Source organism: Pelodiscus sinensis, chromosome 22 (assembly GCF_049634645.1).
Source record: "Pelodiscus sinensis isolate JC-2024 chromosome 22, ASM4963464v1, whole genome shotgun sequence".
Lineage (NCBI taxonomy): Eukaryota > Metazoa > Chordata > Testudines > Trionychidae > Pelodiscus > Pelodiscus sinensis.
The window spans coordinates 20,343,495-20,365,647 of record NC_134732.1 but is presented as its reverse complement, the minus strand read 5'-3'; the positions used below and the strand labels follow the sequence as shown (position 1 = coordinate 20,365,647).

At 51.2% G+C, this 22,153-nt stretch overlaps 1 protein-coding gene across 1 annotated transcript in view; it reads right to left on the bottom strand.

Moving 5' to 3' along the window:
• Positions 1–368: 368 nt before the first annotated feature.
• NOTCH1 (notch receptor 1) overlaps positions 369–22,153 on the bottom strand; it is a 105,276-nt gene continuing 83,491 nt past the window's right edge. The window contains exons 19-34 of the mRNA XM_075905386.1: positions 20,193–20,394; positions 19,108–19,261; positions 17,575–17,759; positions 16,832–16,964; positions 16,049–16,306; positions 15,842–15,954; positions 14,034–14,605; positions 11,575–12,003; positions 10,269–10,417; positions 9,443–9,659; positions 9,075–9,165; positions 8,659–8,824; positions 6,975–7,270; positions 6,338–6,485; positions 6,127–6,224; positions 369–4,993 (exon numbers count right to left, since the gene is read on the bottom strand). Coding sequence (XP_075761501.1) covers positions 3,548–4,993; positions 6,127–6,224; positions 6,338–6,485; positions 6,975–7,270; positions 8,659–8,824; positions 9,075–9,165; positions 9,443–9,659; positions 10,269–10,417; positions 11,575–12,003; positions 14,034–14,605; positions 15,842–15,954; positions 16,049–16,306; positions 16,832–16,964; positions 17,575–17,759; positions 19,108–19,261; positions 20,193–20,394 — 4,657 coding nt within the window. The 3' untranslated portion in view covers positions 369–3,547. The remainder of the gene's footprint in view (positions 4,994–6,126; positions 6,225–6,337; positions 6,486–6,974; positions 7,271–8,658; positions 8,825–9,074; positions 9,166–9,442; positions 9,660–10,268; positions 10,418–11,574; positions 12,004–14,033; positions 14,606–15,841; positions 15,955–16,048; positions 16,307–16,831; positions 16,965–17,574; positions 17,760–19,107; positions 19,262–20,192; positions 20,395–22,153) is intronic.

Genomic DNA, 22,153 nt, shown 5'->3' with positions numbered 1-22,153 from the left:
GGTTTTTTTAAGTAGCAGTATAAGGATTGGGGATAGCAAGTGATGGAGAGGAGGAGAAGAGAGAGGGCAGGGCTTCAAGGAAGGGGCGGGGCGGTAGATCTTGGCTTGGTCTGTCATTTAAAAAGTGATCTTGGGTATAAAAAGGTTGGAGACCGCTGCATTACAGATTCCTCTGCCATTTCATCAGTACGGAGGTAGCATTGCATGGCAGCTTCTTGCTTGACATACTGCAAATACTTAGAAGAGACCCAGACAGGACTTTATATTTAGATGTGTGCAGACATATATAGCTACGCATACGCACACCCACACACTCTTCTCAAGCATTTGTTTGGGCGAGATTGTAGAAAATATCAATGTTCCAAGAGTTAACATGCTTATCTGATTTATTAGGAGTTTCCAGTCATTGTAATAAATTAGGTTTCTATTTATATTCAGGTACTTTGCAACTTTGTCGCTGCATGAAGAACAAACAGTACAGAGCTCTTATTGAAAAAGAATTAAAATAACTACCTTAAAGAGCTGAACGCATCACCAATAGGCATTTTGGCTTTTTTGGTGAGGTTAGTTTGCAGAATTTCATAGTGTTGGCTTCATTTTCAATTCACACTCAACTATGGGTTTAGATTTCTTCTTGACTTCTTTACTCTACCTGCATTAGCAGCCCCCCTCCTGGCCTTTTCCAGAGGCACTGTGTTTTGAGTGCGAAGCATTTTGCATTATTCAACACCATGGCTACATCTACACTGGCATGATTTTCCGAAAATGCTTTTAACGGAAAAGTTTTCCGTTAAAAGCATTTTCGGAAAAGCACGTTTAGATTGGCAGGATGCTTTTCCGCAAAAGCACTTTTTGCGGAAAAGCGTCCGTGGCCAATCTAGACGCGGTTTTCTGCAAAAAAGCCCCGATTGCCATTTTCGCGATCGGGGCTTTTTTGCAGAAAACAGTACTATGCTGTCTACACTGGCCCTTTTGCACAAAAGTCTTTCGGAAAAAGACTTTTGCCTGAACGGGAGCAGCATAGTATTTCTGGAAAAGCACTGATGATTTTACATGAGATTGTCAGTGCTTTTCCGAAAATTCAAGCGGCCAGTGTAGACAGCTGGCAAGTTTTTCCGCAAAGTCACATGATTTTGCAGAAAAACTTGCCAATCTAGACACAGCCCATGGCTTTTGTTTCAAAACAGCCCATATGTAACTAAATGCGGCTATCTGGCACACACTCTTAGCTAGCTCATCTACCAAAAAGTTCTCCTAAAAGCTAACCTTTGGGGACAGAAGGAATTCTTTTTCCAATGGGAGAATTAAGAAAGCAGTTAAAATTTCCATACAACAAGCTGCTTAAAACATCTTTCCAGCTTTTCCCCTTTTAGGCTCAGTTCTATTAAATAGGGTCCTCACCATACCCCCAACTCACTTCAGAGACCTCTGTACAAATTTCACTGCAAATCCAGGGCTTTCCACAGGAAAAGTCCCCTTCTACAGACCTTGCTCAGGAAAAACCTCCAACGAAGCCAATGGGAGTTGTGACCGAATAAAGGGCTCAATCCAACTTCCCCTGAAATCTTTATTGACTTCAGCAGGAATTGAATTGGACCTTCATTGCACAATGTATTAAGAAGGGGGTGGTGTTTCATTTGGAGCTGTGGGATTTCCACACAGCCCTGAAAGACCAATGAGGAGCAGACGTTGGCCTAGGCAGCCCTGCAGAGCTAGTCAACAAATCTAGCAACACGTGGCAAAAACATCTCGTTCAAGTTTTAGTAAAATCTAGACGCCCACGAGCATCCTTTATTGCAAATCAGTTAACCAAAAAATACATCATTTTTGCAAACTACAACTTTGCAGGTAGATAACTTTAATACAGAAACTTTTTTTCGTAAACTACATTCTAGTTTATAAAACATAGGAAGACAACACCATGTGATCACTAGTATTAGGGATGTCACAATACCAATACTCCTGAAGTGTTCACTAAGAGATTAGCACAGAAGGGATGGCAGAAAGCCTGGTGCTTTTGAGAAATTACAGTCATATTTGGTGTTCTAAGCGAAAGGGACGAGGTATCTCTCCCTTTTCTCAGGTTTCCTTGATCGACTGCATTTTAGGTGAGAGAATGTCCTGGAGACAGCCGTATGCATAGTGTTCGCTTTCCTTTTGCAGTCAAGGAGGGAGCAATATTCTGACACCTCTAATCAGCATGATATACTTAAGACTTGTTCATTTAGATTTTTGAAACAAAATCCACTTTTTTTTTAAAAAACAAAACAAACGTATTTACAAACATTAATTCTGCCACAGGCTTATACTATATTTTACACGGTTGTTTTCCCTCTACCTCCACAAAAAGGGAGTGCACCAATATAAACACAGTGCATCACTCCATGCTTGTAAGAACATAACATTAACATTCAAAACCATGGACTCCGCAGCCCGGTTTATGTTTGTGACTCCTAATTTAATTTTCTGCCCTTCTGGTAAGATTGGCCGGGGCTACATCCGAACCGGACGACATCTTAATTTGCAAACCCAAAAGTTCAATATTTCAAAAAGAGCTTGGATGTCAGGGATTGATAGTAGACTGGGCATTGTGATGCTGTGTTAATATTCATTCAAGCTGTTATGCAGTATTTAACAAATGACACCTTTAAAATAGAGTGTACTACCCTTAAAAGAAGGACGTGATTCTGAAAGTCCGAACCCTAGCATTTTTACCGTGTAAAAAGTAATTTAGAAAACCCCCAATAAACTCTTCGGCACTGATTCTGCAGCTATGGGTTTTCAACAGATTTGGCCAATGTTGTTTCTCTAGGCAGCAACAGTGTTATGTAGATTTTTTTTTTTAGCTTAGAACCTATCACAGGTCTGTAATCCTGATTTTTAGCTATAGACAGCATTTAAATATATGAAAAAGAAAGAACAAGAATTTCTATGTATTAAGATAAATGTACAACTATATAATACTGAAATTTTAAACAAAGATTCATGACTAGTACCATAAAATATCCTCTCAGATAACCTCAAAGAAAACATTTTAAAGTACATTTCAAAAATCAATTCATATTTAATTTATAATTTTTTCGAGGGTTCACTTTTGTAGCTAATTCTCTCTCCTTCCCCCTTTTCTGGTTTTGAAAGCAAAATAATAATAATAAATAAATGGCATTTCAGAATCACGAATCTTTGCTTACAACTTTACAAAAACAAACAACCCCAGCACCCTCCCACATCAACATATTAAAAAACTCCCCCAAAACAAAAAAACAAAACAAAAAAAAAATCCAAAAGAGACCTAATAGTTTTCAATTCCTTGGAGCGCAACTGAAGTGTCTCATTTTGAGTTCTTAACAACAGAACATATAAATAAAAAGGCAGTGTTTTCATGTAAAATAAAAAGTACATAAATAAATACTAAAAAAAAAAAAGATTAAACATTGTCTTTTTATTTTGTATAAAAAACATATAAAAAAGGATCCTTCAGTCAAATCACCCTTAGGTGTCCTTAATTTTTAAAAACGATCCTGTGTCAGTCCGTGAAAGACCCTCTTTACTTGAAGGCTTCTGGGATGTGTCCTATCTGTGACTGCATACTCGTGGGAGGGCTGGAGATCCCCTCTGACCAATCAGATATGTTGGAATGAGGCGATGAGCTTGACCATTGGTCTGGCGACTCTGGGGAAGGTGTTAAGAAAGGGTGGTCTGGCACCTGAAGCTGGTGATTGGGTGTATTGTCCAAGGGGGAGGAGTAACTGTGTTGAGAGGGCGGAGTTAAAAACTGGGTGGTGGTCATGGGTTGCGTGAGGGAGGATGGGAGAGACGTTGAGAGGATTTGGGTCTCTTGAGGCAAAATGGTGTGCACCGGCATGGTGCTGCCGCTCACCTGTGGCATGTCTGACTGGGTGAGCTCGTTACCGAGGAAATTTTGGCTAATGTGACCGTTGGCGTTCGAGCTGGGGTTGTGATGCTGCTGCTGCTGCTGCTGCATATTTTGCTGTTGCAGCTGCTGCTGTAAATTCTGCTGCTGCTGCTGGATCTGTTGCATCTGCTGGGCCTGCATGAGATGTGGCTGGGAGGCCAGCCGGGTGTTAGGCATGGGCTGGAAGCTCATCATCTGCGACAAGGCTGTGGTGGGCATGCCGTTGTGCAGGGGGGTCATCATGCCGTGGGGCAGGGCCTGGCTTTGCTGGTGAGCCCCAGGCTGGACATTGCTTCTCATGGGGTTATACTGGTTCTGCACCATCCCGTTTTGCAGCCGTGTGAGCCAATCGCACTGCCCATTCAGGCTGGTAGCGCCTCCCACCGTGAAATTCATCGGCGCGCTGCTCAGGGCTGTGCCGGGGCTGGAGACGGGGAGGTGGGAGAGACGCGGGGGCATGGACTCGAAGGCCATCCTGCTGGAGCCGCCCATCGCCATCTCCTGCTTTCCTGCCATGTTGAGATGGTTGATACCCAGGTGGGCGTCCGGCAGGCCTGGCAGGTGGTTCAGAGGCACGGACGGGGACTGCTGAAACGGAGGTGTCATCAGGGGAGGAGACGCGACGTCCGAGAGGTACCCGTGGGGCGACTCCAGGGAGTCGACGGGCGACAGCACGCTGGAGCTGTCGAGAAGGCCTCCTTTCCCATCCTGCGATTTTTTCCTCCTGGCTTTGGCGTCTTTGGAATCTTTGCTGGGGCAGCTCAGGCCCTTGGCACTCAGCTTCCTGGCCTTCTTCCCCTGGGCGGCCGGTTTCAGGTTGCCGATGTAGCCGTTGGGAGAGCAGAGCGGAGGAGACAGGGTGGGCGCCCCCAAGGGGCCGTTATGCAGCGGCGGGCTGCGCACCAGGTTATACTCGTCCAGCAGCCGCACGATGTCGTGGTGCATGCGCTCCTGCGCGATATCCCGTGGGAGCCGGTCCATGTGGTCTGTGATGTCCCGGTTGGCAAAGTGATCCAGGAGGACTTTGGCCGTTTCATAGCTCCCTTCCCTGGCGGCCAGGAACAGCGGAGTCTCCTCCTACGAACGCAAGGGAGACGGTTGGGTTGGCGTTGAAACCCCAAAGCTAACCGGTTTCCCCGGTGGGCACCACCCTGCTTTGACTTTTAGATTGGAAGCCATCACTGTGAGGTAGGAAACTAAGCCGCTGCAGAAAGCTGCGAGGCTCAGGTGTTCATGGAGTTCAACTTCATGCAAAGCTCTGGGGCGGAGCCATGGCATCTCTCTCCCCGGGCACACGTGCTCAGGACAACGGCTGTCGACTGGCTGCTGGGGAGCGAGATGCCCCTGGGAAATTTGGGCTCCAACAAAACCACTACCTGAGATGAACCCCAGGCTGGGGGAGTTTTTGGTCACCCCTTGTTTGCTGAGGCCAAGAGACAGACTAATTAATTAAATGGGGATGTACCTATCTCATAGAGCTGGAAAGGACTTTGGGAGGTCAAGTCTAGACCCCTGCCCTCATGGTAGGGCCAAGTACCATCCCTGACAGATTTGCCCCAGATCCCTAAATAGCCCTTTCAAGGATCAAACTCACAACCGTGAGCTTGGCAGGCCAACACGCAAACCACTGAGCTACCCCTCCCCATAGCTGATTGCCTCTGGGTTTGAATTCGGCAAGCCGCCTCGTCCATGTCTGATCTGAAACACTGGCTGCAGGTGACTTCAAAGGGCACAGTGAAGGGAGCGAAAGAACCCTCGTTATTTCCTCCTAATGCAACAGCGCACAGGTCCCTAGCACTGCCTGCAGGACCAGCTCTTGGGCTCCGTAGTCGAGTCAACCCCCCTCAACTGCAGTTGGAGTAAAAATCAGAAGGCGTCGGGGGAAGGCCTAGCTAGGGAAAGCAAACTCTAACCCTGCCCCTTCAGCAACCAACCCCCGTGGTGCCAAGCCCCACGCAGCCCCAGCCCTGGTGCCTGGTCCTTCCTGGCCACCTGGAGGGCCGGGGCTGCCAGGCTGTGACCTCACCCGTCCTGGGTGGCCAGGGAGCGTGGCCAGTTTTGGGAAGGGAATGGCTTCCCTGCCTACATTACCCACGGCCCCTGGATACAAACCTCAGCAGCCAAGATTAGATCAGAGGCAAAAACGAGCCATGGATTGACACGTAAAAGGAAAATAACGCCCTCGCATTTGCCAGCTCAGGAGATCCTACCTTATTGTTCTGCATGTCTTTATTGGCTCCGTTCTTCAGCAGCACCATGGCAGCTTCCACATTATTCACAGCCGCGGCCCAGTGCAGGGCTGATTTGCCTAGACAAGACGGCGGCGAAAGAGAGCAGGTGTTAGTCAGCCGGCAGAACAACAACAACTTCCCTGCCCTCAGCACCTCAGACAGCGCGGCACATTGTAGAAGGCGGCGGTACCTAGGTCGTCCACGGCATTGACATCCGCGTGGCAATTAATCAGATCCTCCAACATGCCCTCCACGGCCAAGCGTGCTGCCAAGATCAGCGGCGTGGTCCCGTCGTGCATGCGGGCATCCAGGTCGGTGGCTCGGTTCCTAATCAGGATCTGCCCAGACAGAGACGAGAAGGTGGAAAAAACAAACGTTAGGAGAAAGACAACGGCTATTCCCACGAGGTGTCCATGTGGCAAAAACTACCAGGCCTCTTGATGATAGTTGCGACAGAGAGATGGAGGTCTGGAAGGTGATGCAGAGGCTCAATTCCTTCTATTGTCCCTAGAGTCAGCCCCTGCCAAACAGGAATGGCTTATATAAGTGGGATAGACTTGGGGAAGCTTGCACTTCCAGCACGCTGCATCTGCTCTGCGACTCAAGAGACAGCTTCCATCGCCAAATCTTGCAGCATTAGACCTTTCCCCTGTACTAAATATCAGCACAACTCTCCTGGACCTCAATAATGACTTGGCTGATGAAGGGCAAGATGGCGACGTTGGGATGTGCTCAGTGAACCGGGGTTACGAAACTGCCTGCCACTGGTGCTTGGCCCTAGAGAGACAGGCTGCAGCGGGGAAGCTGGCTCGCTAAAACCGATGTACCTGGAAGACTCCTTGAGCATCAGCCGAGACAGCTGCATGAAGGGGCGTCCTGCCCATATTGTCCTGGATGTTTGCATCCGCACTGGCCTCCAGCAGGCGTTTGGCAGCATCGGAGCGAGAGTATCTTGCGGCCAGGTGGAGAGCCGTCTCGCCGGTGCGGTCAGTCTGGTTGTGCAGGCTGGCGCCCTGGTAGATGAAGTCCGAGATGACAGCAGGGGCATCTTCCTCCTCTTCACTGTTGCCTGTCTCCAGGCCTCCTCCACTGCACGAAGCGATCATGAGCGGGGTGAATCCATCTGGAAAACACAGCAACCTTAGGCATAGCGAGGGGCTCTGTGCCCTGCCGGGGTGGGGGGTTCCAATGAGCTGTTTGGACTTGCCAGGGCACATAAGGCTCTGGTCTCTACTCACTGACATCACAGACTAACACCCTTCCTCTGATTTAGGTCTGAATTCATTCTGCATTCAATAGCGGAGTAGCATCTCACCATGCACCTGCTTCCCTATTTTGCCTGCTGTCTTGGCTTCAACTTCCAAAGCATTTCAGGGCACGGTTTACATAGAACACCCTGTGCAGAATATGCTTGCACTGCACTGAAGCTTAAAAGCTTTCCTTATCTGGCTGTAGAACAGTCCCCCAAGAGAAGTGGATAAAGCTCAGAGATGGGGAAGCATCTATCAGGATCAATCCTGCACTGGCAGAGAGACGGATGGCAGGGTCTAATGGGTATCTCCCCCAAACTCTAACATCTTTGGTTCTCAAAGAGGAGCCATGTTAGCCTGTCTCTGCAAAAAAAAACGAGGGGTTTTGTTTTCTATAAATCTCCCTTTAGTTAACCACTGAGGGGCAATTCGGAGACTCAAAAACGAGGAGGCCCGTGGCACCGTAAGGGCTAACCGATTTATTTGGGCAGACGCTTTCGTGGGTAAAAACCACTTCAGGAGATGCCTCAGTGGTTTTTCACCCAGGAAAGCGTATGCCCTAATAAATCTGTTAGTATTGAACAGGGGCGAGGGACCTTTCTGTGGTTGGGGACCACTGACCCACAGAAAAATCAGTCAGGAGCTGCACACAAGTGAGAAGCAAAAAAAAACCCACAAAACCAAACCCAACCCTCACTGCCATGGCCTGAGTGAGGAGAAGGATACTCCCTACATTCCCTTCCCACACCAGAGCCTAGGGGGGCCCAGCCTAGTAGATTTTGGGTGCTCCAGGCCCACGTTGGGGCTGTGGGGTGGGAGGTGGGGGGGCTGGAGCACCAACGTGGGCTCTCCAATGCTGGGGGGAGGCTCTGAGCTTCAGGGGCCGGATCCAGGCAAGCCAGAGGCCACATCTGGCCCCAGGGTCTGAGATTTCCCTACTCCTGGTCTTTAAGGTGCCACAGGACTCCTTGTTGTTCTTGTTTCTGTGACTTGCCTCTAAATAAGGATTTATGGAAAACAAAATGTCGCAAGGGCAAATCTCCTTAAATCATACCCCCCAGTAGCAATGCCCCATGGGAGGACTTCTAGGCGAGGCACTTCTGTGTGAGGCTGCGTGGAGACTGATGTGTAAACGGCAACATAGCCATGGGCACAGGAGAAATGCAACTAGCTAGATATTCTTGCACTGCTCCACTGTACAGAGAGGATGAGGGCTGCAGAGTAAATCATGCAAGCATCAGAGCAAAGGCATCTCCCTTACCAGGGCCTCGCACGTTGACATCCATGCAATCTGCATCAATTTCACCTTGCGGCGGGGTGGGGGCCATGGAAGAGATGCGAAGGTCGGCTGCATCCAGGTGCTGTTGGGTCCACTGCCTGTGATCGGTCTGATCGTCCGCGTCCGGCAGCATCGCCTGCTCCTCAAACTAAGGAAGGAGAAAAGGAAGCTGCAAGTCAGACCCCAAGGAATAAGCAAGAGACGATGCAAAAAAGCAGGGTTAACACACAAAGCGGTGTAAGACTCAAAGCTACATGGGCATCCCACGCCGGTTGAAAAGGGGCTTTCCGAAGTTGTGATCAGCCTGGTATGGAACCTGAGAGCCTAAACCCTGGTGTAGCGTCTCCTCGCTGCCTAACGAACGAACTCTCCGCAAGCGAATGTTTCTGCTGGCTTACCCTGAACTTCTTAGTGTCCAAGGTTTCTTCATCACCCCATTCATTCTGGTTGTCATCCATCAAGGTGCCATCAGACGCATTTTTCAGGGGTCTTAAAAAAAAACAACAACGCAAGTGATTATTCCTGGGAACACCGAGAGACAATGACTCACATGCTCTGCAGGCGCAAAACTAACTGAAGAAAGTCACCGCGATTTACAGAACACTTTAAAATCCCCACAAAGCTAGAGCATTGCTCTCCCCTGGCAACCCCTTCTTCCCCCGAGAACGCTTTATAACCTTTTCCTTGGCTGTAGCATCGAAAGCACGAAAGGAGACGCTTCCCAGCCCTCCGCAGCATTTCACAGGTTAACTGCCGGATTACTCACTTCAGTCCCACGGAATCCTCCCCCAGCGGTTCACGTCGCTTCTTCTTGCTCGACTCCGTCACTTTGAAGCCTTCTGGGAACCAGAGCTGCCCGTGTTCCCTGCGCCGCTTACGAGAGACCACGACTCCCACGCAAATGAAAGCGAGCAAGGCCAGGACGGCCACCACCACATACATAGGATATAACTGGGTGTTCCTTGGGAGCTCAGCTGTTTCGCCTAAAAAAGAGCAGGGTGCATGGCGAAACTGAGACATTAAGCTGCATAGCAAACTGGTGACAGAGCGCAAATGAAGCAAAATTAGTTAATAGGAGTACCTATGGCTGAGCTAAATCATTCCCCAAAATAAGGTCATTTTATACGCTATTAATCAGAATTGCAAACTATCGGCAAATTCTCCGCTGCACAAGCCGGCTGCATCAGGAGACAGCTTTACTTTTTTCTCCTTTAAGGAAAAGGATTAGCAAACTTCAAATCGCTGCGCTCTCATTGAGCTGTTAAGACAAAAGGATTCAGGGGGATTTCGAAGATACAAACTCCAGCTCCTCACATGTCATGATTGATTGGACTTGGTGGTTCCTCCCCCCCCCCTTTTTTAGCTGTAATGATTTTGAAATAAACCCGAACTAAGCAACATAAAAAAAAAATACAGAATTAGTTTATTAACATAGATTTAAACAACCTAAAGATTCAAGGTTATTAAAGCTGAACTGTCTCTGGATACAGCCTTCGGAGCTTGGCTGGCTGATAATTGGATCACGGATGTCTGCTGGAAAGTTTCAATCACCTCCAGTCTCAATCCCGCCAACAGCTGCCAGCTCAACTTACTTTTAACGGCTTCTATTTTGTAGGGGATGTTCAGGTTACCCAGCGAGGCCAAGGCACCCAGGAAAGCTGCCACGTCAGTTGCGCTCTGAAAACATTGCGAGGAGGAGACGATGCACTGGCGGTTGTCGATTTCCAAGTAGACGATGGATCTGCATGGGAGGTGAGCAAACAGGCATAGGGGACAGCCATCAGACTGAAGAAGAGTCAAGACCTAGGTCTGTTCTCCCCCTAGCCCCACATCGGGATGGGTGAAGGTGATGGGAACAGACTTGTTTGCTCACGCATAGCCCAAATCCTGAAGACTGAAGTGTGACATTAGCCGGAGCTTTGCCTATCGGAGTTTTACCTAGGTGAGGATGGCAGGATTTAGCCCCACCAGTGTGTCAGCTGTTCAGTAACACAGGAATGTCTTTCCATAGCAACGACAGACATTGCACACACATGGTAGGGTGCTAAATAACAATACAACATGGGGCCTGAATTAGGGAGGTGAAAGGTTAATCGGTTAACCGGTAACCGGTAGGGACTGGAGCAGCCTCTGTTCGTGGTGGGCCCGAGTGTCCTGTGGGCAGGGGCTGTGCCAGCATCTGGAATAGCCTCTGTTCGCGGGGAGCCCAGCCTCCGGCGAGGGCTGGGAGCCGGCAGCCAGCCCCAATACAGGGCTGCGAGCGGGAGCCCCACAGGCTGGGGGCTACTCCGCATTCTCTTGCCTGGATCCTGCTTGGTCAGTTAACCAGTTAAACATCAGGTTGACGTAACATTTAACCGGTTAATGGGGATTTTACATCTCTAGCCGGAATCTCTTCTCCCACCAGCTTTACCCCATTGTATCTCCACTGGCCCCATCATATCTCCGGGGGCAGGGGAGGGGGAGCTATTCCTGACTCCTGCCGCTCAGAGTGAAGAGAATTGGGCATAGAGCCCTTTTCAGCAAGTGTCTCAAAGCATCTTGCAGCTCTGCAGTCATGAAAGGCTCATACCAGACCTCTACAATCAGCATTTCCCAGGAGGAACTTGAGGCTTAACTACAGGACTTCCCAAAATGAGAGTCAACCTCATGCTGACTGCGTGAGCTCTCTGCCTGACTCCTGGCCAACACCTGGGACTCTGGTAGTCACATCAGCTGTAGCACTGGTTGAAAAAAAATTCCAAACCAGAAACTGGCAGCATTTACACTCCCTTCCCAGCTTTTCTGGCAATTCCCGTTGATATTTAAGTACTCCATTCTCATTTTCCTTACAGCAGATTATTAATATCAACAGGGCAAAATAACTATTCGGTGAGAGCCTTTCCCCAGCCCCCTCACCCTCTGATATCCATCTGATCCAGCTCTCTCCGCTGTCTTCCGCTGACCCGCGATGAGAGGGACGTCTTTACTGTGTTGAAGACTGCGCTGGGCACATCTGCCCAGTTCTCCGTCGACCTCTTGATGTGGTGCTTTTTCAGCTCCTCTTCGTTGCCGTAGTAGGGGAAGATCATGTACTCTCCCTTGGGGTTCTTCTTGAAGACCACGTTGGTGTGAAGGATGCGGCTTAGCTCCCGGAGGAAGTTGAAGGAGTTGTTCTTCAGGTTCTCGGGGGTTATCAGGACCACTACCACCAATGTGCCATCCGCAAGTTTCTCAGGCATGTTGTTGGCACAGTCCAGCCCGTCCCATTCACACTCAGCATTGTTACACCCCTGGTCGCAGTGACCATCTGAAAAGTGATCTTTACAGTACTGGTCATACAGAGGACTAGGGAGAAAGGAAAGACAGGGAAAGAGGTTAATTACACCAACAGCCACTCTTATTCTCCAGCTACTAAGGTAGTACAGTACTAGGAGTTTCAAAGTTTTCTCTCTTGTAACAACAGCACTGCTCACCCGGACACGTCCCAAATTGCCCTATCAAGAGGGAACCGCTTTAGGCAACACTGAAAAGCAACCACTTCTGGGGCAAAACACGGCAGCTATTAAACTGTTGGTAGCAATTGAGAACAGGAAGTGAAGACAATTACTTTGACCCAGGGAAATGGAGAGGAGCAGAATGCAATGACTCAAAAGAGTTTGTCTAGGAACCAGAGATCAAGTCTGTGTTATTGCACTAAAATGCTCAGTCTGCATCAGCAAGTAGTGGGGAGGGGGTGGCTCTTCTGAAAGCTGGTGCCATCGGCAGTATGCCAGCAGGAGGGCTTCAGCATTGGCCCATGTGCTCAGGATCTAACTCAGCTCCATATCTTGGGTTAGGAGGGAATTTACCCCCTGATCAGACTGGCAGAGACCCCGGAGGATTTTCACCTTCCTCGGCAGCATGGGGCCTGGATCACTTGTAGGTTTAATCTACAGGTTGCACCATTCTAATCTGGCACCCTCGGAACCTGACCGGCGGGTCAAAAATTTGCCAAACCATGGGCAGCATTTCCAACACTTGCACTGTATCCTGGGCTCTTAGGGTATGTATACACTACAGCGTTATTTTGAAATATCTTATTTCGAAATAACATGTCTACACACAAAATGCATTTCGAAATAGCGCATCCACACTGATTGGACGCTGAATCGCATTTAAGGCCAGCCGGAACTGGTTCCGTCAAGGCATCAGGTCAGAAGTTACCTTGTGGCCAGGGTGGCCAGCAGGGCACCTTGGGAAGGGCTGGAGGCCCCCAATTTTGAAATAAGCATCTGCACAGCGCTTATTTCGAAATAGCAATTTCGAAATTGGCACTATTCCTCGTGGAATGAGGTTTACCAATTTCGAAATAAGCCCTCCGCTATTTCGAATTCATTTTGAAATAGCAGTTGGCTTGTGTAGACGCTAGGAAAGTTATTTTGAAATAACTTTGCTGTGTAGACATACCCTTCGAAGGCACTGAGGGGTCAATTAGAGCTAAATAACAGCACAGAACACTGAGAGCCAAGAACACTGGCGGCTGTAAACAAACTTTATGGGAAGTTGGGAAACTTGGCCATATCCATGCTAAGGGGACATCCAGCTAATTAAACTCATGCTGGACCACAGATGTTGCCAGACCAGAGAGTGCCGGACTAGAGACGATCAACCGGCAGTGTAAATGGCGGATTCTCTGTAATTTAGAAGTTGTAAGTCAAAACATGAGGACTTCAGTAACCAAGCCAGTGATTAGGGGTCTATTACAGGAGTGGGGGGGTGAGGTTCTGTGGCCTGCCATGTGCAGGAGAGCAAACTAGATGAACATGCCGGTCCCTTCTGACCGTAAAGTCTATGAGTACCACTCAGTTTCTTGCCAATTTCCCATGAAGCACCAACTGTGCCAAACGCGTCAAGGCCATTAAAGAATTTACCACAGTGGGGCAAATCTATACAGGGGGCTCCATCAGCAGAGGTGCCTAAGACGGAGCCAACAGGAGTGTCGTACATAATGGGGCAAGTAAATCAACCCCAGGAAGTCCCTGAACACCTACAACTCCCAGTGAAGTCAGCGGATGTCGAGGTTGCTCAGGACTTGGCTTCACCGGCTATGAAATCGCACCTAGAGAAGCTAAGCAAGAAAGGAGGCTTTGTCTATCTGGGTATTTTGCAGAAACAGTGCACGGACGTTCCTCTGATCATCAGGTGGAACCTCCAACCCTGGAGGTTTTTACGTCCCGGCCTGACAAAGCCCTGGCTGGGATGATGGAGTTGGGGTTGGTCCTGCTTTGGGCAGGGGGTTGGATGCAGTTACCTCCTGAGGTCTCCTCCAGCCCTAGGACTCAATGATCAGGCCAAGGATCATGGCTTTGAAGCGAACGCGGCGGGAGGGTACTTACTTGCACTGCCCTTCCACTTTCTGGCAGTCAAAGCCGTCGTACAGACACCCGGAGTTGTTGCACTGCGCATCGCACTTCCCGTCGTTGAAGTATTTCCAGCACTGCAGGGAATGGGAGCAGTTCTTCCAGGGGTCGTTGAAGTTGAGGGAACAGTCGCCTCCGTCCCAGCCGCAGGGGTGGTTGTTGCACTTCCCGTCGCAGATCTTGTTGCCCGCGAGGCCGGCGCAGACGGGGATCTCGCATTTCTCCTCGATCGTGGGCGGGATGATATCCTGACCCACCCCTCCCTGGAAATCAAAATCCAGGATGTGGCAGTAGAGGCCGTTGAAGTTTGCAAGGCAGTTGCACTGGTAATACGGGGGGGCCTCGCTGAAGAACTCACAGGTACCCCCGTTGTAACAAGGGTTGGAAGTGCAGGGGCTGCTGAGGGGGTACTGGCAGTCTGGCCCCGTGAAGGCAGGGGCGCACATGCACTTGGAGCTCTTGTGGATGGAGATGCAGGTGCCGCCGTTCAGGCAGTGCAAGTTCCCGCAGGTGCGCGAGTCGTTTTCACAAGTGGCGCCCACGAAACCCTGGGGAGACCAAAGGCGGGGTTAGCGCGGCTGATGTCGCTGCCTTCAGCCTGGTGCAGGGGGAGCGAACTGAGAGGGAGGCCCAGTGAAAGCGGCAGAGCAAGAACCCACCACGCTGGGTCCATGCCCGGTGCTGGGTGAGACACCGAATTCTCACACTGTCCTTGGGGCCAGCCAGGCCAAAACGAGGGCTGTAAAATCCCCTTTAATTAGTTAACTGGTTACATAAGGGATTAACCGGTTAACTGATTAAACGGGGAGGGCAGGCTCCTGCATACCGGCTAACCTTTACCAGGTAAGAATCACCGCTAAAGGGTGATGCTTACTGGGAAACTGCTTTCCCATGACCATCACTAGCCAAAGCATGGAAGCAATACCCGTCCCATTACGTTTCTTTAGTAAATCACATCCCATGGGAGTTAGGTGCTTACACCCCGATGAAAATCATTGGGAATCAGGCACCGGTTCTGAAAAATCACAGAGCAGTACAGCCTTAATATTTACCTTGACGTTCCACATGGGAAAAGAATCGATTCGCTCCTCTACCATGCGATCCCCCTCCTCCACCCAGAGCAGGTCTCTTCCCCATACGGTATTTTCTAGCACTCCATCCGGTCCTGCTCTGAATGACCTAGGTAACGGAGCTTCCCTTATCTCCACCGGGAGCCTGTCCTATAGCCTTAGCAGATGACACCACTAGGCATTGTTCTCTTGATACCCAGCTGCAATCTCTTTCTGCCCGATATCCCCCTCTTGCCCGTAGGTGGGAGAATAGACGGCGTCCTCGCTTTGGGTCCTCTCTCTGCCACGGTCATGGCCCGCACGCCCTCACCCGGTTACCGCAGCCCCTGGCTTTGATCGGTCTCGGCGGCCCCCTAACCACGTGGGGCCAGATTGTGAGCAGTCACGGCCACGTGGGGAGTCCTATTCTCGGCGGTGAGATGAGCGAGGAAGGGTTCACAGCCTGGTCCCTGTGGCCTGAGCTCCCTCCAATCTACCTGGACGCCTAGGTGCTGGAACCAGTGATGCCGGGGGTACTGAAAGATCCTAGTTTCCATTCTCTCCAGGGGTTACAGTTTGGTTGAGTGGCGCTCAGCCCCCCTGCCCTAAATAATTCCAGCCCCCCTGCTAGGACACAGATTTTCAGGCCAGAGGGATCATTAGATTCCTTAACCTGCCCTCCTAGGAGCATGGTGCAGACTGTTGCATGCGCCCTGGAAGGCGTTCGCTACGTACCGGGGGGCATTTACAGATGAAGCCCCGGCCTGTGTTGCTCGCAACTGCACAGGTCCCGCCGTTCCTGCAGGGCTTGCCCTTGCAGCCGTCCACCACGGTGTCACAGCGACGACCTGCGGGGGGGAGGAGGGACCCATGAGTGTGACGTGTCACCAGCAGCCTCTGGTGCCAGGCCTTGCACGCACAGGACAGGGAAGGTTCGCTCACCGGTGTACCCCTGTCGGCATTCACACTTGTAGTCGTTGACGCGCTGCACGCAGTTCTGGGTTCCCCGCACGTCGCAGGGGTTGGACAGGCATTCGTTGACGTCCCCCTCGCACCGCTCCCCCACGAAGCCGGGTGGGCAGACGCAGCTGTAGCCGCCCACCCGGTCCGTGCACTTGCCGTTGTTGAAGCACTTGGGCCCCAGGGTGACGGGATCAAAGAAAGGGCTGCAGTCGTCAATGTTGATTTCGCAGTGCACCCCTGGGGACAGACACGGGGGGAGGGAAGATCCATGGTTAGTCTGAGTCACGTTTTGGGCTACCCCAGTGCCCGGGGGCTCTGCTCATCGTTGTGCTGGGCAGGGTACAAACCCAGCACAAAAAGGCAAGAGGCTTCCACTCTAACTAGGACAAGAGACAGGCAGACTGAGCGGGGAGTACAAGGAAACAAGGGGACAGTATTGGTCCGCCCAACAGGCTCTGGTTTCGGCTGCTCATGTAAGACAGTAGCAGGGCAACCAGGATCATAGAATCCAGCCCTCTGCCCAAGGCAGGACCATTCCCACTGCTGCGTGAGTAGCTGCTTGCCAATCTCCCAACGTCAGTGGGAGTCGAGGGCACCGGCAGGAGGTGCCCAGCAGGGTTACAACACCCCTGGCGTGTGTGGATGGCCGGGCTCACAAACGTCTGGAATCCAATATTCCTGCCGCTGCAGCCACCGTGAAGACCAGCGTGAGTACCCGGGCGCTAACGAGCACCTACCAAGGACGTCTCTCCACCCACGTACCTTGAGTCCCTCTGGGGCAGGAGCATTTGTAGGTATTGATGAGATCGATGCAGGTTCCTCCGTTTTGGCATGGGTGAGACAGGCACTCGTTGATCTCCTCTGAGCAGTTAACTCCGTGATAGCCAGCAACACACTGCGAGGGAAGAGCGAGGGGAGCCGTTAGTTAATTCACTCCGCTAGCGAAGCTTTGGTTCGCTTCTCAGGTTCCCATTCTGGTCCCATCCCCGCAGTCTCTGCATGCCTGATTTCTTCCGTCAGTGGTCATGCGGGGGCTAGTCTAGTCTCGATTAAAGGCCAGGCTGCCCAAAGCACGGGCTAAACACCGCTTCCACGCTCTCCACCGGGATACCTCCGTATTGCGGCTGCAGCCTACTCCAGGGGCTGCCCAGAGGGAATTAGTCAATTGCCAATGAGGCAGTGTGGTTTGGCCAAAGTTTGGCCAGCTTTGTTCACAGGAGAAAGAAAGAAATGAGCACGTGCAAAGCACCCGCCATGCGGGATCGCAAAGCACTCTACCACCACGAACGGGTTAGGATTGGCCTGGCACCAGCTGTGCCATGAATCCTGCTTTCTGGAGGGAGAAGAGTTAGCCCCAGAGACGTAAAATGCCTCATCTAAACTTGCAGAGTCAGTGGGAGAACCCAAGCGGCCTGCGTCCCAGCCCTGTGCGCTAACCACTAAGCCCCTGTGCTCCCCCAGAGCACTGCTGACGGCAGGTAGTCCGTGGCAGCCAGGCCGTGTACCTCACAGGAGTAGCCTCCCAGGTAGTCCGTGCATGTAGCTCCATTCTGGCAGGGGTTCGGGGAGCACTCGTCCACCTGCTCCTCACAGTAGCTGCCGGTGTAGCCAGCCTGGCAGCGGCAGAAGTGGGTGTTGCCAGTATCCACACAGAGGCCGGAGTTCCTGCACAGGTGCGCCACGTCGACGTCTGGAAGAGCACAAGGCCGGAGAGCACTCAGTGAAGCACGCACGAGGCCAGTGACGCATGGGCACGAGTGTGCAAAATGGGCCTCTAAAGGGGAGGCTGCTCTTGGAGAAAAGAACCCCCATAGCGCTCTATTAGAAGTGCTGGGTCTTGGCCCTCACTCTGGCTCCTTGGTGTTGCTCCAGTGGTCTCCGGCCAGGCCCCGGGAGTCAATGTAAACAAGAGGCTGCTTTAGCTTGTGCCAGAAGCTGAACTAGCCCCCAGGGGGGCTGGGAAGCACGGAGGTGCAATGCGATGCACAACCACCTTTATCCCCATTTCCTGGGCCCCATGTCAAATAGAGCTTGGCCGTCCCTTGGGAATCCAACCCTAAACCTCCATGAACAACACACGCAAAGTCGTTCTTCTGCTCTACTCTGCGCTGACTAGGCCTCAGCTGGAGTATTGTATCCAGTTCCGGGCACCGCACTTCAGGAAGGATGTGGAAAAATTGGAGAGGGTCCAGAGAAGAGCAACACAAATGATTCAAGGTCTAGAAAGCATGAACTATGAGGGAAGACTGAAAGAACTGGGCTTGTTTAGTTTGGGAAAGAGAAGACCAAGAGGGGACAGGAGAGCAGCTTCCAAGTAACTAAAAGGGTGTTACAAGGAGGAGGGAGAAAAATTGTTCTTCTTGGCCCCTGAGGATAGAACAAGAAGCAATGGGCTTAAATTGCAGCAAAGGAGGTTTTAGTTGGACATGAGGAAAAACTTCCTAACTGTCAAGGTGGTTAAACACTGGAATAAATTGCCCAGGGAGGTTGTGGAACCTCCATCACTGGAGATATTTAAGGTTAGATAGACATCTATCAGGGATCTAGACAGTGCTTGGTCCTGCTGTTAGGGCCGGGGACTGGACTCAATGAGCTCTCTAGACTACAGTGCGTCTAGACTACATTGCTCTTTCGAAAGAGGAATGCAAATGAGTGAAATCGAAAATGCAAATGAAGCGCTGATTTACAAATCTCGAAAGAACCCTGTAAACCTCCTTTTTTCAGGAATAAGGGTTCTTTTGAAAAAGGGTTGGGTTTTTTTCCGAAAGAACCCCGTCTAGACTGCTTTTTTTTTTCCAAAAAAATCTCTTCAGAAAAAGCGATCGGAAGAGGTTACGCAAACGAAACGCGAGATTTGTAAATCAGCGCTTCATTTGCATTTTCGATTTTGATTTCCCTCACTTGCATTCCTCTTTCAAAAGAGGAATGTAGTCAAGACGCACCCTCAAGGTCCCTTCCAGTTCCAGTGTTCTGTGATTCTGTGAATTCACCTGGCCCCAGGATGCTATTCACAAGACAGCTGTGAGGGTGGGCGTTACCTTGCTGCTTCGCAGCCACATCACAGGAGACGCTGGGGACGTCACAGTACAGGCCCGTCCACCCGCTGTTGCACTCGCAGCGGTACAGGTTGTGGGTCTGCCAGCACTTGCCTCCGTTTTTGCAGGGAGAGGAGTCGCACCAGCGTACCAGGTTCTGGGGAGAGGAGGAGAAGTTTATTATAATAATAATAGAGATTGCCTATCTCCTAGAACTGGAAGGGACCTTGAAAAGTCATTGAGTCAATCCCCTGCCTTCACAGCAGGACCAAGTACCATCTCTGATGACTTTTGCCCCAAATGGCCTCTGCAAGGATTGAACTCATAACCCTGGGTTTAGCATATCAATGCTCAAACCACTGAGCTATCCCTCCCCCCCAAGTTCATACTCTGGCAAGGGTCCTGTAGGGTGGCGGTTTTCAACCTTTTTTTTCCTCACGACCCAGTTGAAGAAAATTGTTGACACCCACAACCCAACATCATTTGACTAGAGTGGGGGCCCCAGGGTGGGGCTGAAGATGAAAGCTCTGGGGTGTAGGTGGGGGATCTGGCTCTGGGGGCTGGAGCAGGAGGGGCTTACTTTGAATGGCTCCCGGTCAGTGGAGCAGTGCGGGGGGCTAAGGCAGCTTCCAGCCTCTCCTGCAGACCCTCCTGTGCCCAGAAGCAGGTTCCCAGCCAATGCGAGTGCGGAGCTAGTGCCGGGGGCAGAGGCAGTGTGTGGAACCCTGTGCACTCTCCTGCCCCACCTAGGAGCCGGCCTGCTGCCGGCCGCTTCTGGGGCGCAGCGCAGTCGGCGGTGCCAGGACAGGCAGGGAGCTGCCTTAGCCCCCGCACTGCTCACCTGAACTCCCTGCAGCAACGAGACCCAGCCCCCAACATTCCACCCCCCAGTCCTGGGGAGCAACTCGTAATCTGAAAACCACCGGTGTAGGACATGAGTAGGTAGGGGATAAATGAGGCCTGTGGATCTGGGGTGCTGATCTGCAGTGAACCAGGGGCACAGCCTCCACCTGTGTAAACCGGCAATCCTTCCAGGTGGTTACGTGAGGATCTGGCCTCCTGTGATTAACAGGCTGATTGTTCTTTACCTGACAGTTGAGGCCGGTGTAGCCCTGCGGACAAGTGCACTTGTAGGTCCCATAGCTGTCCTGGCAGGTGCCCCCGTTCAAGCACGGCTTAGAGTCACATTCGTTGATGTCGTGCTCACAGTAGCTGCCCGTGAAGCCAGGGGGGCACACGCAGGTGAAGGTGTTGATGCCGTCCACGCAGGTCCCCCCATTAAAACAGGAGCTGGCAGGAGAGGAAACAAACATTACTTCCAAATACGCACCAAGCACGACTGTAACGGCCTTCTCCATCCGCGGCTCTCCAAGCCGGCTAACAAACATTAACCGATGAAGTCTCAAAATCCCACAAGAGGCAGGCAAGCACACAAACGGGGGAAACTGAGGCACGGAATGCTTGCGTGTCATCCGCACAGTGGCACAACTAGAAACAGAACTCAGGGCTCCAGACTGCACCCTCCTCAAGTAAAAGCTCAGCCGGTGGGGTTGTCCTTTTCCCCAGCTAGCCCCCGACACATGAAGAGTTCATGGCGTTTTTAGAAATCTCTGGGCTTGCAATGTGAATCCGTTTTAATGACTGGAGCAAAACCCTCCTCGGTGGGGCCCAATCTTCATTTCCTGACTTTGCATAGGGTACCCACGTGGCTATTTGCTGTTACATCTGAGCCGGTGATGCCCTTGAATGTAGTAACCCGCACAGCCCGCTGGGGAATACTTGCCTCCCGCCCCCCAAAGCAACCTGCCCAGGGTCAGGGAGCAAGCAGAGTCCAGTCCAGTGCTTCAACCCCAACTCCAAAGGGAGCGTGGGCTGGCAAAGGGCTGCTTATCATGAGGCCCTCAGACATCAGCTCCTGGGCTTCAACAAGGACCACAGAGTCTCACCTATGGGGCCTGATGCAGGTCTATAGAAGACAGCGGGCACTTTCCAGGCCTGCCGACAGGAGGGGTGGCAAAGGGGGCAGTTGCCCCAGGGCCCGGCAATTCCAAAGGGCCCAGGACTCGCGGACGCTGTGACTGTGGCATCCGCCTCACCAGGAGCCCTGAGTCCTTTAAATCCAGCACTGGGACGGGTTCCCTAGGGAGGGGGTGGAATCTCCATCCCTAGAGGTGTTTAAGTCCCGACTTGAAAAGCCCTGGCTGGGTTGATTGAGTTGGGATTGGTTCTGCTTTGGGCAGGGGGCTGGACTCCATGACCCCTGAGGTCTCTTCCAGCCCTGCGATTCTATAAATCAGAATTTCTCAACTGTTTTTTATTGACTCATAGACTTTAAGGTCAGAGGGGACCATTATGAACATCTAGTCCGACCCCCTGCACAATGCAGGCCAGAAAATCTCACCCACCCACTCCTGGAATAATCCTCTCACCTATATCTCAGACCACAAGATGGTTTAAAGACCCCAAGATGCAGAGAATCCTCCAGCAGTGATCCGTGCCCCATGCTACAGAGGAAGGCGAAAAACCTCCAGGGCCTCTGCCAATCTACCCTGGAGGAAAATTCCTTCCCAACCCCAAATATGGCGATCAGCTGAACCCTGAGCATGTGGGCAAGAAAGTACCCTTTAAAAAAAATTATAAGTCCCCTCCGTACCTACAGTTTTCAGACACCCACATTTTTTTCTACCATTGCAACACATTTGTTTAAACAACTTCATCGTAGCTGGGTGGGCGATGAAATTTTTGGGTGTAAAAAGTACAGAAATAATAAAGCGCTGCGAAACTTAAAACAAAAATTCAGTTTTCTCCAAATTTCGGTTGTGTTGCTGGACCCTGCTTCCCCCAGACTTCTCTCGAGAACCCCTAAGGGTACTCGGATCCCTGGTTGAGAAACACTGCTATAAACAAGAGCCTAAGGGGTGGCTCTTAGGGCTGCCGGGGAGGTGAGGTTGTGGCAGGGCACGCTCCAGACCATGCTAAAGGAGATGGGGAATGGCTGACCGCCCCAGCCCCCGCCCCTTCTACCTGAAGCCCCGCCCCTTCCAGGAGG